The following is a 15,198-nucleotide window of genomic DNA, read 5'->3' as shown; positions in this document are numbered from 1 at the left end:
ATATGTGCATATACTTTCAACTCCTACAGAGGAACAATTTATCAGCTAAACACACACACACACATGAAGATTCCATAATAAACATACTGTGTAACACATACTTCTCACACCCACCACTGTATGCACACATATACAATCTATTTTATGGGTATGCAGGCAGACACACACAAAATAAACAAAAGAATTTTCACTCACACACACGCACAGGCTCCTGCATATGTTGGTGGGAGACATTTAATAAGTTCAGAGCATATCTGCCTATCCTGAGCAGGGAGGATTACCCCGGGATAATCTGTGTGTGTGTTTGTGTTTGTGTGTGTGTACATAGTAGTGTGTCTCCATAAATGTCTATTTTGTCGCACAATCCACCATACACTTCTCCTCCTTCTATATGGGTCCTCTCTCTGTCTCTCTCTCTCTATCACCCACCTCTGTCTTAACTCACACTGACAGGCATTTTTGAGTCTTACCTCTTGAGAGAGGAAGGGGATGACTTGGGCACAGATTGCATTCAGCCGTTTGACGATCTCGGCCTGCAAGAGAGAGAGAGGTGGGCGCAGGAGACATAGTCAGCTTCAAATTCACCAACAGACAAACGTCGTCCTCTTCATGCAACCTACAATATGCTAACATCAAGTCAGCTCAATGTGTGCCAAATTCAAGTAACAGCCCACATTATCCTGGCCATAACGGCCAGTTGAAACAATATTAATTTTACGTACACTCACTTGTTGGAAGCTTTTACGTTTTCTATTAGGAACACTGGGTCTTTTTATTTCTGTCTCACAGGAAGTCAGTAATTAAACTTGGTAGGTACTTAAACGTTCCATGTGGAGTTTTAGACTAGGAGCAGTTTTTATATGTGTGGGTCGATCCACAAGGATGAACATGCGTATGGGCACACATGCAGGTTATATGATACACATTCCTGCCAATGGTGTTACACTATTCCACTGTTCAACAGGTGGCAGTAATACACCTGCAATGCTGCAATGCGCCATCAAAGATAGGGAAGAAGAAGACACCTGTCAGTAAACATGGATTAAAAATGCTTTTCCTTTAAAAATCTGCTTTGTAAATGTTTTATGCGGCACTCAAAACATTTGTTAGATACAAGAATACAACATTAAATTGCTAACATTAAATTTTGTTTGATTACAAGCTCTACGTTAAGCATTTCATCAAAAGAAGGCCAGCTCTTCAGCTACCACAAGCAGCAATGACCACAAAAGGCGCAACACCATTTTACAAACTTTATCTGCAGAAGAAAAAAAAACAAGAAAAAGAGACATCTAAGTACCACCCACACTGTGTGATTTAGATGATTTCTGGAAAGTGCCAGCACCAGATAAATGAGCACTTAGCACCACTGTCACCAAAACAGAAAAACTGAGCCTCACAAAGAGAGTGCTCTTTGAAACCTTATTATTATAGAGTGATTAGCGTAAAGTAGACTGTATCGGCCGAGACGCCTGACTGAAGAGACAGATGTAGATAAGTTGTTGTAATCGTGTTCTTAATTGTCATAAACTATTTGGACTTGAACAAAAACTATGCGCTTACATGGTTAAAGATGATCTTGACTATGATTATGCCAACTCTGGTAACCTGTCCAATAAACTATTGTAGTCAATACACCCTCTTCACACAAACACACACAAACACGCACACATCTGTTTACACTCACATGCAGAGACAATACTGCCAATGTAGTTTGCAATTACACACACACACACATACACACACTCACTCATCATCATCACATCTTTGCCCTCGAAATAATGCTGTTGTTTTCTTCTTGTCTACTGATCACGTTACATTCCTCCACACACCAAGTAGCATAAACAAGTTTAAAGAGATGTTGACTTTTTAACAGTCCTATTTTACATACATTAGACATTTATTTTTTCAGGTAATTGATTCTTATATGTTACAAGCAAATGTGATATTAACTTGAAACGCCGCTGCAATCTTTAATCATCACGTCTTCTTCCGTATCATTCCTGCCAAAGATGTCAGAGACTTACTGTATACCCTGCTGTCTGTAGCATTCATGAAAGAATAATGGAAAAAAAGTAATTGTCAGTCTGTGCAGAAAAAGCACGAAACAATGGAGTTGTTTAAATTATACTGTCCAAGTTTCCCACAGTGCAGGAGCAGGCTATAGACATCTGGAAAACTCACATCTTTCTAACTACACATCATCAGATTTTTTTTTTCTTTTCATTTTTTCAAACTTGGAGTCTTCAGCCCAAACCAACTCTGACTCAAGCAACGTCTTGAGTTATTTATCAGAATTTGCACACCTCCCCCTGAAGCCGCATGAGGCTTTGGCCATATTTTTCACAGTAGTCCTCTCCAAACCTCGTAAACACACTTTGATGGGTAAAACTGGTGGAGTTTTCCAAAAAAGCAATCACATCTTCATTAAGTTATCATCAAGTGTAGTAGGAACCATCATAATGACAAGATTGGCAACGTTAACATATAATCAGCATATAATATAAAGCACAGAAAATAGCAGCTTTGTTATGTCAGTGACGGGCGCTGTAATCTGGGAGTTAGCACGCTCATACATACACAGCCAGAATAGCAGCAAGGAAGCTAATGTTTATCCACGACAATCTTTTTTTTTTTAAGCTCTCAACTGTTGATATCAGTTTAAGTCTCAAAAATCTAGCATCTATTGGGCTACGCCACTTATCCTTCAGCATTTCTGGAAGGTTGTTCTACTGCTGCACTCTCGAAGCATCAATCATCATCAGCCTAACGGACAATTTGTGAATATAAACCCAAGATTTGGCCCTGTTGAGAATTTGGAGGAACACAAAGAGAGAGAAGTCAATTTCAGCAGACAGCTGAAGGAAAACGTGAGATCTGCGTTAAATTTGTCAGCTTAATAAGAGCCAACTACTGAGACAGTTACTGGGACTTATTTCATAATTCCAGCAGAAGAAGCTACACCTCTAACCTTGTCAAGGTCTTGTTTGTATATAACCTTGACAGAGGTGAGCTTTCCTCTGGTATCAGTGGGAACAGAAGCCCCCAGAGGCCATGAGAGCAAGCCCACAAACACCTTCACTGATATAAACCCTTCAGACTGAAGCAAAAGCAACACTGCAGCAGGATAAACACATAAACACAACCACATGCACACCTGCACAGCCATCACTGTATTCATCAGATGTTTTCACTGAACCCAAGGGTTGACTTTTAACGATTATACAGCATTCTCTCTCTCTCTCTCCACATCAGATAGGGTTTTTTTAGGGTTTTAACAGGGAATTTCCTGATCCATTGCCCCAAAGGGAGTGCTAGCAGTGCAACTCAAATCCAAACAGACAAAAGACACACTCAGACTCACAGCAAACATGAAATGGCACAAGGGGATGCACGTCGGCTTCTTTATTTGTGTGACTAAATGCATACAACTGTATAACAGAAGGTCATCCCTCAAGTGGTCACATGACAGGCAATGGTCGGAAGACTCTAGAGCTGTGATTTTACAAAGTCCTTTATTTGATATTTTTTGGTGATGTGAACTGCATATTACCCTGTATATTTCACACGACATTCAAAATTCAACTTTCACAATCATCTGGCTTTGTCTTAAGTGGAAAAGGGTACACTGTGCATTCACTGGCAATGGGAAAGGAGTCAGTCACTTGTGTCACTTGTTTTTAGCAGGTATACTGTTTGACTTAAATACCATCAGTGAAGCAAAAACAACAGGATGCTGACAGCAACAGGACATTAGCACAGAAGATGCTATCTGTTTAGTCCTGGCCAAACAGCAATATCTTTGTCATTCTCACGATTAGTAACGCAGTTGAACATTTGAAAGTCTTAAAAAGCTACAAAGAGTTAGGAGGCACTGGAGTTTGGAGTTTTGTCACAATGAAAAGATGATTAAGTAATCATTTCAGCTCTGCAATGGAGATCTTGGAGGCACAGAATTAAGAGGACCTGATATATGTTTTAAAGAACAGGCAGCAATTTTATGTTTATTCACTCTAAATGCAAAAACCCCAACACTTTTAAATGTTTTTAAAGCACAAACACTGCTACATAAATAAAGTTTTTTCTTTTATATTGTGTCTAACACTTAGTGTTATACGTTAAGTTGTTTTACACGCTTTATCTTTACTACGGCAGAAGATGTGTACTTTGCCAAAACAGCAGCACCAGCTCAAGTGAAAGTTTTACCTGCTAAGAACAGATGCTGCAGAATAGATGAGCAGTTAGAAAAGGCAGCCATGTTGTCCGGAGCTGTGCTCATCCAGACTAAAAGCAGATGCAAATCAAAAGAGCAGAGGTATGGCTTCAAGTTGAGCGTTATTTTCTCTCCAGATGTCATTCCCACATTTCTCAAGAGGTTCCAGTGATTCATGTTCATGTTTGATGATTCACTTACTGACATGTCTGACATGCAAGCGCTCTCATCCATTCTGATGGTGTGTTTTATTGAATAAAGTGTTGTGTTAAGCTTTTAAGACAAGACTTCAGAGGCCATAAACGTAAAGCTTTAAAATATTTTCTTTGAAGGTGTCTGAACACCTGCTATTAGCAAAGTTGGGCAGCCATTTAGAGACAAGCAGATGGGGAACGAGGTGCAGGGTTGCAGTTCAACTTACCTGTGATTAACACAGTGCTGCAGCTGCTCACTCTCCCACAGACAGCCTAAAACACTGACATTTTCATTTTATATTTAACATTTATCCAGGGAAGACCTGCTATGCACACATGCCCTTTCATCACGGTTTTGCTTCACCTTCATACACACCAGGGAGCTGCACATTACATGTGATTTCATACTGTACTCGCCTCTGAGAAACTCCACTGCGTTAATTAGTTGGGGTTTAAGTGCCTTGCTCAAGGATGTCTTCATGTTAGAAAAAACAGAAAAGCATACCACCGATGATGCCAGAGATATGTTTTTTCCCCCAAGTGTGAGCTTAAGTATTATTGTCCAGTTTGAAATATTTTCGGGCATCTTATGGCTCTATCAGTAGAGAGCTGACAGGAAATGACCAGAGAGAGGGATGAGGCTGATCAAACTGTGGATGTTGTAGTGACAGTCAGTCAGAACATAGACAGAATAAAACGTGGCCATAGTCTCTGTGACGTTTCTTCAGTGCCTGATGTTACATGACTCCTGGCTACTCCAAAAATGGGCAGACAGGGAGAGTACAGTCTTGTCTGCTGCTTTATAAAAGCTTTTAAGTGCCCCTGGTTGTGCGATGTCATTTGGTACCACGTTGGTTGTGAGCATTTTAATAGGCTGCGATAGCCCCCCCGCCCCCCATCCCCGTCTCACTTGCACATTGTGAAAATGAAATCACAGGTGAAAAAAAGATTGGATGACTTTATAAAACATCCCCCTGACAAAGAAAGTCAAAAGAGCAGACACAGGGAAAAACAGAACGAGTTGGGCAAGTCAGTGTGTGCGGCAGAGGTGTTGGTTTGTGTGGGGCAGGCAGCGAGCAAACATTAAGTGTCCAAACCACAGGTACACTGTGACTCTAAGGGAGTGAATGAATTGGTGTCTGGCACACAAGCGCATGGCTTTATTAATCCTGTTAATGTAAAATATATGTAGTTTAGAATTGAAATTATTAGTTGATTAATCGATTAGCAACTACTTGGAAAGTGATGATTTACTTAAGCAATTTTTTTCTTTCTATTGGTTTTCTTTGTTTACTATTTTATGACACTGGCCAAAATATGAAATGGATTCATCAATAATGACAATAATTATGTTTTATCAAATGCAAACTCCTGCATGCAAAGCCACTATTGTAGTACTGCAGTGGTTTTACTTTGAAATACTATCAGACAAACACAGTAGTGTAAAAACAAGGGTACTAAAGCTACTAGAATAGTTGCAGAGATGCAGATCTCCCATAACAACTCCACAACCCAAACCTCCAATCGATTCATTTTGAAGAGGTGACCCTCAGATGTTGGCACAGAAATGGAAACAAAAGCACTGAAGCAGAAAAGGAAATGAAGATGCTTTTCCACTAGGCAACACAACCAATTTCAGGTGACATTTTACATCAATGGCAGACAATCGTGACTGTCGGCCAGAGTTCAGGGATGTCAGCCTGTTCGGCCAACGCGTCTGTTCACACCACAGAGACCAAAGTGAAAAAGCAGGGCTCCTTTTTTCTTGAAAAGTATCCTGTGGTTTGAGCAAGCCTGGAAAATCTGTTTCTGCAGCAAGCAGGCCTCGACTTCAACTGGACCTGAATAAGGAACGCAGAGTCCTCTAAGGTTAGGACTCAAACCAGGTCGATCCACAGAGCTTATTGTGAGATTAGAGGACTCTGGTCACACAAAGCCCAGTAACCTCAGGGGCAAGATCACGTGCAATGAATTTAACTTTGACCCTCGGATTCAGTCACAGGAAATGTTCCTCTAGTTAAAAAAAAAAGAAACAGAAAAATCAGTAAACAGTAGCTGTACAATATCGAACTTGTTATTTTATGGTTTGCTCCTTATGATCAAATCAGCAGTAAATGTTCCACCGAATATGCTTTATTTATTTATCTGACACCACCTGCTTGGATTCCTGTACTCTCTTATTTTTATTGGTGAGCTGTTGCAGCACAAAAACACCTCAGCAATACTTACTTATCACCAGAGATATTGCCCAAAAGGGTGGGGGAAAAAAACAAACAGGTCAAATACTCCCATTTTAAGTTCTAACGACAAAGAAATTAGATCAGGCAGGAGCCCTGGAGTCAGATTAGGTCAGAGAGAGGATCAAATGTCCATCTCCCCCTTGGAGCTTTGTAAGCACCACATCAGCACCACTTTTCACCACCAGCTAATACACCTAATGGACCCCACCATATAAAGGCTGTATTCCCTTGTGACTGTATGTGTGTGTGAGAGTGGGTGTGTGAAAGATACAGCTAGATCAGTGGGGAGGGACAGACAGGAAAAACAAAGGGTGCTATAACAGAAAGGCTGAAAACAACTTCAGCAAAATCAGTCTTTAAGATTTAGTTTGTTATTAAAACACTGCGACTCTGGAGTATTTATGAAACTTCTAAAAAAAAAAACAACGTAAACCCAGAGACAGGGTTAGTAATGGTGTTACACTGTTGTGACCGACTGTAAACATTCAGTCGTGATATTACACATTTACATACTTGAAATGACAAATAAATATAATAGTTGTTTCTATTGTCACAGTTGCATGTGTCTATAAATTATGACCAGGGACACGTTTCACCTTACAGCTAAAGATCGCAACATAAAATCATTCCCTCTCCAGGTAACTGTGCCTTATTTTACTAATCAAAACAAACACCATAATTATCTGCCATTTGTGAGCAACAGTCCTGTGAGAAATGTGATGTTGCCACCATTTGTGGTCGGTGGGTAAGCAAATACTTTGTAAATTGGCTTTGTGAAACTGGCCTCCAGCACCAAGTCAATTAAAGAGAGACTTGTCTCGCACACTTTTCATTGAATAGGTTTTAGAAATTGCTTTAAAACAACAGAATAATTTTCAATAAACAACAAAAAAAAAGAAAAGAAAAGAAAAAAACGATTAGATTAACTGCTGGTAAATTCAATCAACAGGGACTCCAGGAAGTCACTGCACCTGGCAACAAAATAGTCCCGCACATAACCCCAGTGAAAACACAACTTTTTGTTTGCCTTGGTTTTTGAATGGATTAATGACACACACAAAAAAATGTTAATAAGTGAGGTGTAATTTGTGCCTGTAGGCACATTTTGTTACCTTTGCAAAAGAGCCAGAAAAGCTGCTTCCCACAGTTTCCAGCCTTTATGCTAAGATAAGCTAAGCCAACTGGCCTCTGGATGTAGTTTTGTATTTACCTGACAGATAAAGGAGTGCATTAATCTTCTCATGTAACTCTCAGGAAGATGAAGAACAAGAATATTTCCCAAAATGTTTTTCACCTCAGCACAGCTCTGATTTATCCTCTCATCTTGTGACATCTTGTGGGGTCCCAACCCCCAGGTTTGAAACCACTCTCATGTACTGTCACAAATTTACCCAACGGAAATCATTTTCACACTCATGTTTAACACAGAAGTGATATTTTTAAACTTTTTAAAATCTTGTGAAAGATTCAAGATTAATAAAACACTTTAAGTTTGGAAACCATCAGAAAATACAAAGAAATAATGACATGGCTGTCTTTTAAAATCTTATTTACTGTCTCTCAAAGCATCTGTGTGCTTTTAATCTTGTTCATTTGAAACAAGTAAGTCCAAACAGTAAAATGTCGGATACAACGTTACGTGACCAAAATCCTTGAAATGAAACAAATGGCTCCTTTTCAGCCTCAGTAAAATGAGTTGTCAGAGCTCGTTGAAAACACTGCCAGTCTTCAGTATCAAAACGTCTTATTACTTCCTTCTTTCACCACTTTCTCCTCCCTCCTCCTTCCCCTTTTCCTCCCTATCCTTCGCTTGCTTTATTTTTCTTTCAGCCTCACTAATTTGCAATTGATTAGCTGTCCTCTCGCAGCTCGGTCCCATGCTCTACACCACCCGTACCCTCCTCTCTGCTGATCCCTCCTCTCCCCCCTCCGCCTCCTCGCCCATCCTCTCCTCCATCTATGAGTCAATTTCTCTTTAACGAGGGCACCAGAGCCCTTCTGTGTAAATAAAACAGAGAGCAGAGCCAAAAATCAATGGGCTTATTACCCTCAGAAAATGCTAAACAAGCAATATTAGCAATTTACTTGGTCCCTCCCCACCCCTCCACCAACCCCCCACCCCAACACTATCACCACCACCACCCTCTCTTCAATCTCAGCATCCACTCACCAGGCCGCAAACGTCGTACCGTCATAGTGAATGTTGTAGAAGTGCACACAAACACAGCCGACACATCAAAATTATTTGCTTCCAAAAGTCACACACACAGACACACGTACACACACAGACACAAACACAAAGACTTCTGGCAGAAATTAGGGATTCACTCTCCAAAACTGTTTCCAGACAGAAATCACTGGGCACCACACAGAGTGATCGGCAGCATTTTACCTCTTTTATTTTTTCTCTTTTCCCCCAGTAAACACACACTCTCTCTCTCTCTCTCCCTCTCTCTCTCACACACACACACACAGAGCAGCAGCAGCACCAGCAGGAGTGATAGCAGACACCCCATATTTCATCAGACAGGTCTGATTAGTGCACCAGTAAAATGCTGTAAGTGTGTGTGTGTGCGTGTGCAACATTCACACACGGAAGCACACACAAAGACCAACATGTCGTAAATGTGTACAATATAGGAGCATGCACACACACACACGCACGCGCACACACAATGTGCACAAATACACAAACAGTTCACACAAAACTAAACAACCACAGCGCTCACACAGACAAATACAGGCACAAACACACACACATTGAGTAAACATGTACAGTATACATACAGATACTACACCACACACACACACACGTACACACAGCAAAGTAAATACACAGTATAGATACACACAAATAGAAAATTATACACGCAGCAAGACAAAGGCCAAGCATTCACCACTTCCTCTTGTGCTCACAAACACACACACACATGCTACACACACGCACCGACACACACACCATTTTTGTGGAAATGAATGTGTAGCCGGTTAGCTGTGGCCCATTTAGCCTGGCAGCTGATGTGTGGTTAACACAGACATTTATGCTAATGATCCTCCATGTTCAAAAAAAGGCAGCAGTAATGTAAAGGCTCGTTAAAGGCCAAATCCTTGCTCGCTTGAGTCATTTTTCAGCCCATTTTCTCATTCAATTAAACTGATGAAATCATTATTCACAAGTGGAATTACTCCTCAGCCTCACAAGGCAACACAGCGGCTGCTTTTCTTTTACACTGCGAATACTGTATATCACATTTCTATTATCAACTGTATCTTCTTCAATATATATTCTGGGATGATACACGAGCATCATTATATTCAAGTCACAGCTAAGCATCCAGTTTTCTTAAAAATATTTCATCAGTTGGTCGTCAAAACACCCAAAAGGTTGTTTAAAAAAAAAAAAAAAACTTGTGTGCCGTGTTTCCAGACTCGTCACAGATTCTTCTAATCATGTGGATGAAAAATGATTCTGCGTGTTCCTCTTTTAACATGTTTCTCAAGCCAGAAATGTCTCTTTTCAACAAAACACAAGTAAAATATTAACACATTATTTTGTATGAACGTATAAAATTTGGGAAAAGAAACACCACTATATCAGCACTGATGAGACTATTTGAAATTTTGGTTCACGTTGTACTACTTGAGCAAGGGGACCGCCCAATCACAGCTGCTGTCGTAGTACTAGTAGTTTGCTGCATGACTAAGCTTATTTAACATGAACATAATTTTATTTTCATCCAGATGTTTAGGAGAGTCTTTGAGGATTCTCAAAACATGAAAAAAATGTTTTGTTACACAACCTTCAGGATTTTTCAAAGATCACCAGGTATATATTAAATCAGATGCTAACTCTGAATGTAATGGAAATACATGAAAGACACAAAGTGGGGTTAACACTCCCGCATGACCGGCAGACATCTCTTCATTCAATGTAAGGATTTAAATAACATTTAAAACACATGCATTCAATTTATCAAAATGGTCAGCACCAGTTTGTATGAAACAAAGAACCTGGAAAAGTTTGGAAAAACACAGTGGGACATTCTGAAACGTGCAAAATTTCAGTTTCATCTCAGTTTGGTCATTCTAGTAATAACCATGTAGCGCTGACAATGATAAATAAATCACCTCAAAATTAACAGGACTTTGGACAGTGTGAATATTGTAGAATTAAACAGCAATTAAAAAAAAAAAAAACACTCATGTTGCTTATTTGGTATTTGCATTCCTCTGACACTAACTAAAGTGTGGTTTGAATCACTTCTTCTTTTTCAACATTAAGTAAAAAAAAAAAAACGTTTCCTACCTGTTTGTGCATCTCGATGTTCAGCCCGTATGACATTTCGTAGTACTGAAAAAAACAGAGATCAAAGCAAGGTCAGAAAAGGTCTTCTCTGTTCCTCTTTTTGCATGCACCAAGAAAACGTGCAAAATGTGCAAGTGCATTCATGCAAACACACACACGTACTACGTGATACTCACCATGACATAGTGTCTCTGCATCTCAGTCTTCTCACTGGCCAGTTTCTCACACTCCAGTTTCAGGCTGCGAGGCAGAAGGAAAATGTTATCTGACCGTATGTCATCAGAAAACACACAGCAAACCACACGTGTGCACGTGCACACACTCCAAATTAAGAAAAACTGACACTAGAAATTTAAAAAAAAAAAAAAAAAGAAAAACAAAACATTTAACCATTCATGACTTTACATCATGATACTCCATGAGATAAGATGTTTTGCTAAATGAAGCCAAGACAGAGACTAATGACTGATAGAATACTTAAGTGACTACATCCTGTTACTTTAAATTTGCATTTCTAAATTTAAGTGCAGCAAAGAAGGAAAAAAAAGAGTTGCTTAGATCACACTAGTTTCCCCTGTAGACACTTACTCAGCAGGTACACAGTAATTAATGGATCAATAGATGACCACACGCACCTCATCATATATTCTTACAGTGTGAGTGGATGACCAAACTGCACCATCAACAAAAAGCAACCATATAATGAGGATCCATTTTACAACCGTGGTTACACAAAAGCTTAACTCTTTCAAACGCTGTCTGTTACTGGAAAGGCTCCACATATTACTACAGCAAGCTTGTGCACATGTACTTCAGGAGAAAATGTACAATGCTGCACGTAAAGTTAGGACACTGACACGACTGGCACTGACGATACACGTAAAGAGTTACTTTTGGATCTTACTGAGATGGAAATCATGGAATCGACTGATGAATTTTGACAAATTAAAACTTTGAATATTCAATACGTCAGCTTGACGATCATGATGCTTTTCTGATGGCGTTCACTTTGAATTTACTCAGCCAGCAGTGAGATTCAATGCAGTCCTTTAGTAAAAAAGGTGAAAAAGGTTTTTACACGACATGGAGCTCATCTTTTTTCCAGATATTTAAAAGAATATTAAGTGTGACAGAAAATCGGATACTTAATGAATTAAAAAGTTTCATCTTACTTTTGTCTGAATAAAAGTAAAAAATCTGGTGTATATCTGACCAACCCTTATTTTCTGCCTTTTTCTACCAAATCCATGTTTCCTTGCAGTTTGGATTTCACGCATATGAGGCAGTGTGATCACAGTACTCCACATGCAGTAGACACTGTCCTCGGTTCAGCTCATTCAGCTGCAGGTTTGGCCAGCAAACTGGACCGCTGGTTCATCTCAGCAGGTGATTGGGCAATAATTGCAAGGTGGCCAGAGGTGGGCGATTATTATGCATTGGTATCGTGCTTATGGTTCTGCCCTCCAAGCAATGTATTTCACACTTCATCATGTCGGGTGAAAAAGTATTTCACACCACTTGAGCTTGCAGAGAGAGACGTGCATACCAAGGGTTGATGGGGTCTACCTGTGGCTACCACCAGTGATAGATGGACCAGAGACAAATGTACCAGCAGCTCTACGGAGGGTCTGAAGAGGATAATGTCTTGGGATCCCCAGGTGAATATTTACCTCAAAATACATACAAAATACATACTGATTTCTCAATCAAATCCTAAACAAAAATCAGTTTGTGTCTTGTATTTCATGTCATTGCATCATGCATTTCCCGGGAAGTCTTGGTCACACTGTATGACTCATGCATGACTGCTGCAAGGCAGGTCAGCATCAGAGGAATGACCCTTTTTCCAACATATTGTGTGGGTTTCCGTTTATAATACGGTTTAAGGCCAAAACTAATGATTGTGTTCATTATCACTGGTGTATTGATTATTTTCGCTATTGATATTTCAGGCTATTTCATGACAGCAAAATGTGAGGTGTTCATTACGGTAATTCATCAATTAATCGCTGCAACTACATGGGTTCAAAGCAACGCAAATTACCGATCATTGTGCAACTTAAGTTTCACTAGTTTTGTCACTCTGTTGCGGATAAATTAATGTAGCGTCGCTGTCATGATCCGTTCAAAGTCTCACCTGTGATACTGGGCTTGCAGGAAGTGGAACTCCTCCTTGATCCGGTCACAGGACTCGGTGACAGTGAACTTTAACGGCTGCCCCGGCTGGTGAGGGACCTCAACCCAAACCAAACAACGTGTGGAGAGAGAGGGGAAGAACTGAGCCACCAAAGTTCAGTGTCACGACGCACACACACACACACACACACAAACACAGACGATGACAATAGGCCTCTGTGATACGGATGGCCTTTTGGTTTCACCCAGACTCAGACGTTCACCCACGCACACTCGTATGCAGCTGCAGCAGTTTGACAATAAGCGCAATTGTCCGTGCGAGCGCGCAGTGGCACGAAAACTTGATCTAAACTGATTACGCTTCAGGCGCTCGGCTGTTAATTTGCGCTGTTTTGACATACTGCCTTGACTGCTGTTGCTCTGTACTTACCGGATGCCGTGCCGGTGGGTACATCTTGCTCAGATCTCGAATCATTAAAAATGTATTGCAAAGTTCATCCACATAAACACGAAAACAAAATGTGTGAGCACGGATCGTTCCCCGTGCGTAAAAGGTCAGTCAGTGACCGGCTTGTGGGCTATGGGCAGGTTCCGTGATGAGTGGAAACATCCTCGAACCTGTGGCCGGCCGTCATTTCTTTACACAGTATTTGAAAAGTCCATTCAGTGAGACAATCAAAGCAGGACTTGCCTCGGTTTTCTCCAAAATCTCCAGCGCGTTATTCTGTGCGCACAAAGCTTAATATTGTCCTTCTGAACTAACAGCGAATCCTCTGTTTTCTCTGATTTTACCTACAAAGCATCGACCTCTGGCACATCATGACCCTGCTTGTCCTCGAATGAGCTTCTCCTCCGCGGTTAATTTCCTACAGCCTCCGTTACAGTTCGCGTCCTCATAGAGCACCGGCAGAGCGACCACCTCACAGACTGTGGCAGCCTGCCCCAGCGAAGCCAAATTTAGAAGCAGCCAGTCGCACGAGCGCAATTACATATTCACAACATTTATAAGAGCCCGTACCTTGACGTTGGGACGTGTAGTTTAATTCATATTAGTCGATAATAAGCACTACAGATGTGCGTCTGCTGTAAAGAACTACAACTTCCCCGCTCCTCCGCGAGGCCCCCCAAAGCCAATGGTGTGTGGTCCGGAGGAGGAGCGGCCATTAAAGATAGCCAATAGCGACAGAGGAATGAACATGCTGAGCTATATTCTCCTGCCAATCACGGATATGTTGTCCAATCACCTCCAACATGCTGAGATCGATGCTGACACCCCACGTGGGGGCTCTGTCTGCTACTAGAAGATGTCACAGGGATTAATCAGGAAACTATCTGTTGACTTACGTGTGTGTTGTGTTTTTGGTTTTTTGTTTTTTTTAAATCGAGATTTCCAGGCAGAAGCGAACATATGGCCCCGGGATGTCTCGTGTTTTTCCCGTTTTTTAATTGAATCGCCTATTAAAACAGTCTGCTGTTATGTACACAGATTGCACTTACAACCCTGCAATTAAACTCTCACTTATAACCCGCGCTCCCCAGTAGACACATCTGCCTGTTGGTATATGATGTAAATCTTATAGGGGCAGACGGAATATTGTAGACACTTAATGAACTTCAATTTGAATTATAATTCAATTACACATGCTTTTAAAGGTGGGTCATGTCAGGCTTTAGGCTCATGAGCACTTTGTCAACCCTTTGAGGACATGCATTGGGGCATATTTTCTTCTCCTTGACTTAAAGACTTTTTCTCTTTTTTGACTGATGCACCTGCAGTTTGGTAGCGGTGAGAAGAAATAGTCAGATCTTTAATTTAGGCTTATTTAGTGTAGAAATATGCTGTTAAGAGGAAAGCTCCTGCATTTAAATCTGAAGTATAAGTAAAAGAGTTTTATGCATATAAAATGCAGGATCTACTTACCGATGTAAGAATAAAGTGTATTATATCACTGGGTTATAGCTGTTGACTGATTAAGTACTAATATGTGCATCACTCAAATGTTGAAGTGACTTAACTTAACTTGGGGTTAATTTTAATGACTTTATATACTGCTGGTTGGCTTGCCAGTACAGTTTTAATGTAACATATAGTAACACATAATAGTACTT

The 15,198-nt window shown here is 40.5% G+C and overlaps 1 protein-coding gene across 3 annotated transcripts in view; it reads right to left on the bottom strand.

The window, feature by feature from the left end:
* Positions 1–14,113, bottom strand: part of LOC124057290 (transducin-like enhancer protein 4) — a 35,519-nt gene extending 21,406 nt beyond the window's left edge. For 2 of the 3 annotated variants that reach the window (XM_046385354.1, XM_046385355.1), the window contains exons 1-5: positions 13,520–14,113; positions 13,091–13,188; positions 11,130–11,193; positions 10,954–10,998; positions 471–533 (exon numbers count right to left, since the gene is read on the bottom strand). In XM_046385354.1, coding sequence (XP_046241310.1) covers positions 471–533; positions 10,954–10,998; positions 11,130–11,193; positions 13,091–13,188; positions 13,520–13,564 — 315 coding nt within the window. In that variant the 5' untranslated portion in view covers positions 13,565–14,113. The remainder of the gene's footprint in view (positions 1–470; positions 534–10,953; positions 10,999–11,129; positions 11,194–13,090; positions 13,189–13,519) is intronic. The other variant, XM_046385356.1, reaches the window with a different exon arrangement.
* Between the last annotated feature and the right edge of the window lie 1,085 nt (positions 14,114–15,198).

Source organism: Scatophagus argus, chromosome 4 (genome assembly GCF_020382885.2).
Source record: "Scatophagus argus isolate fScaArg1 chromosome 4, fScaArg1.pri, whole genome shotgun sequence".
NCBI lineage: Eukaryota > Metazoa > Chordata > Actinopteri > Scatophagidae > Scatophagus > Scatophagus argus.
This window is presented reverse-complemented; position numbering and strand designations above follow the sequence as displayed.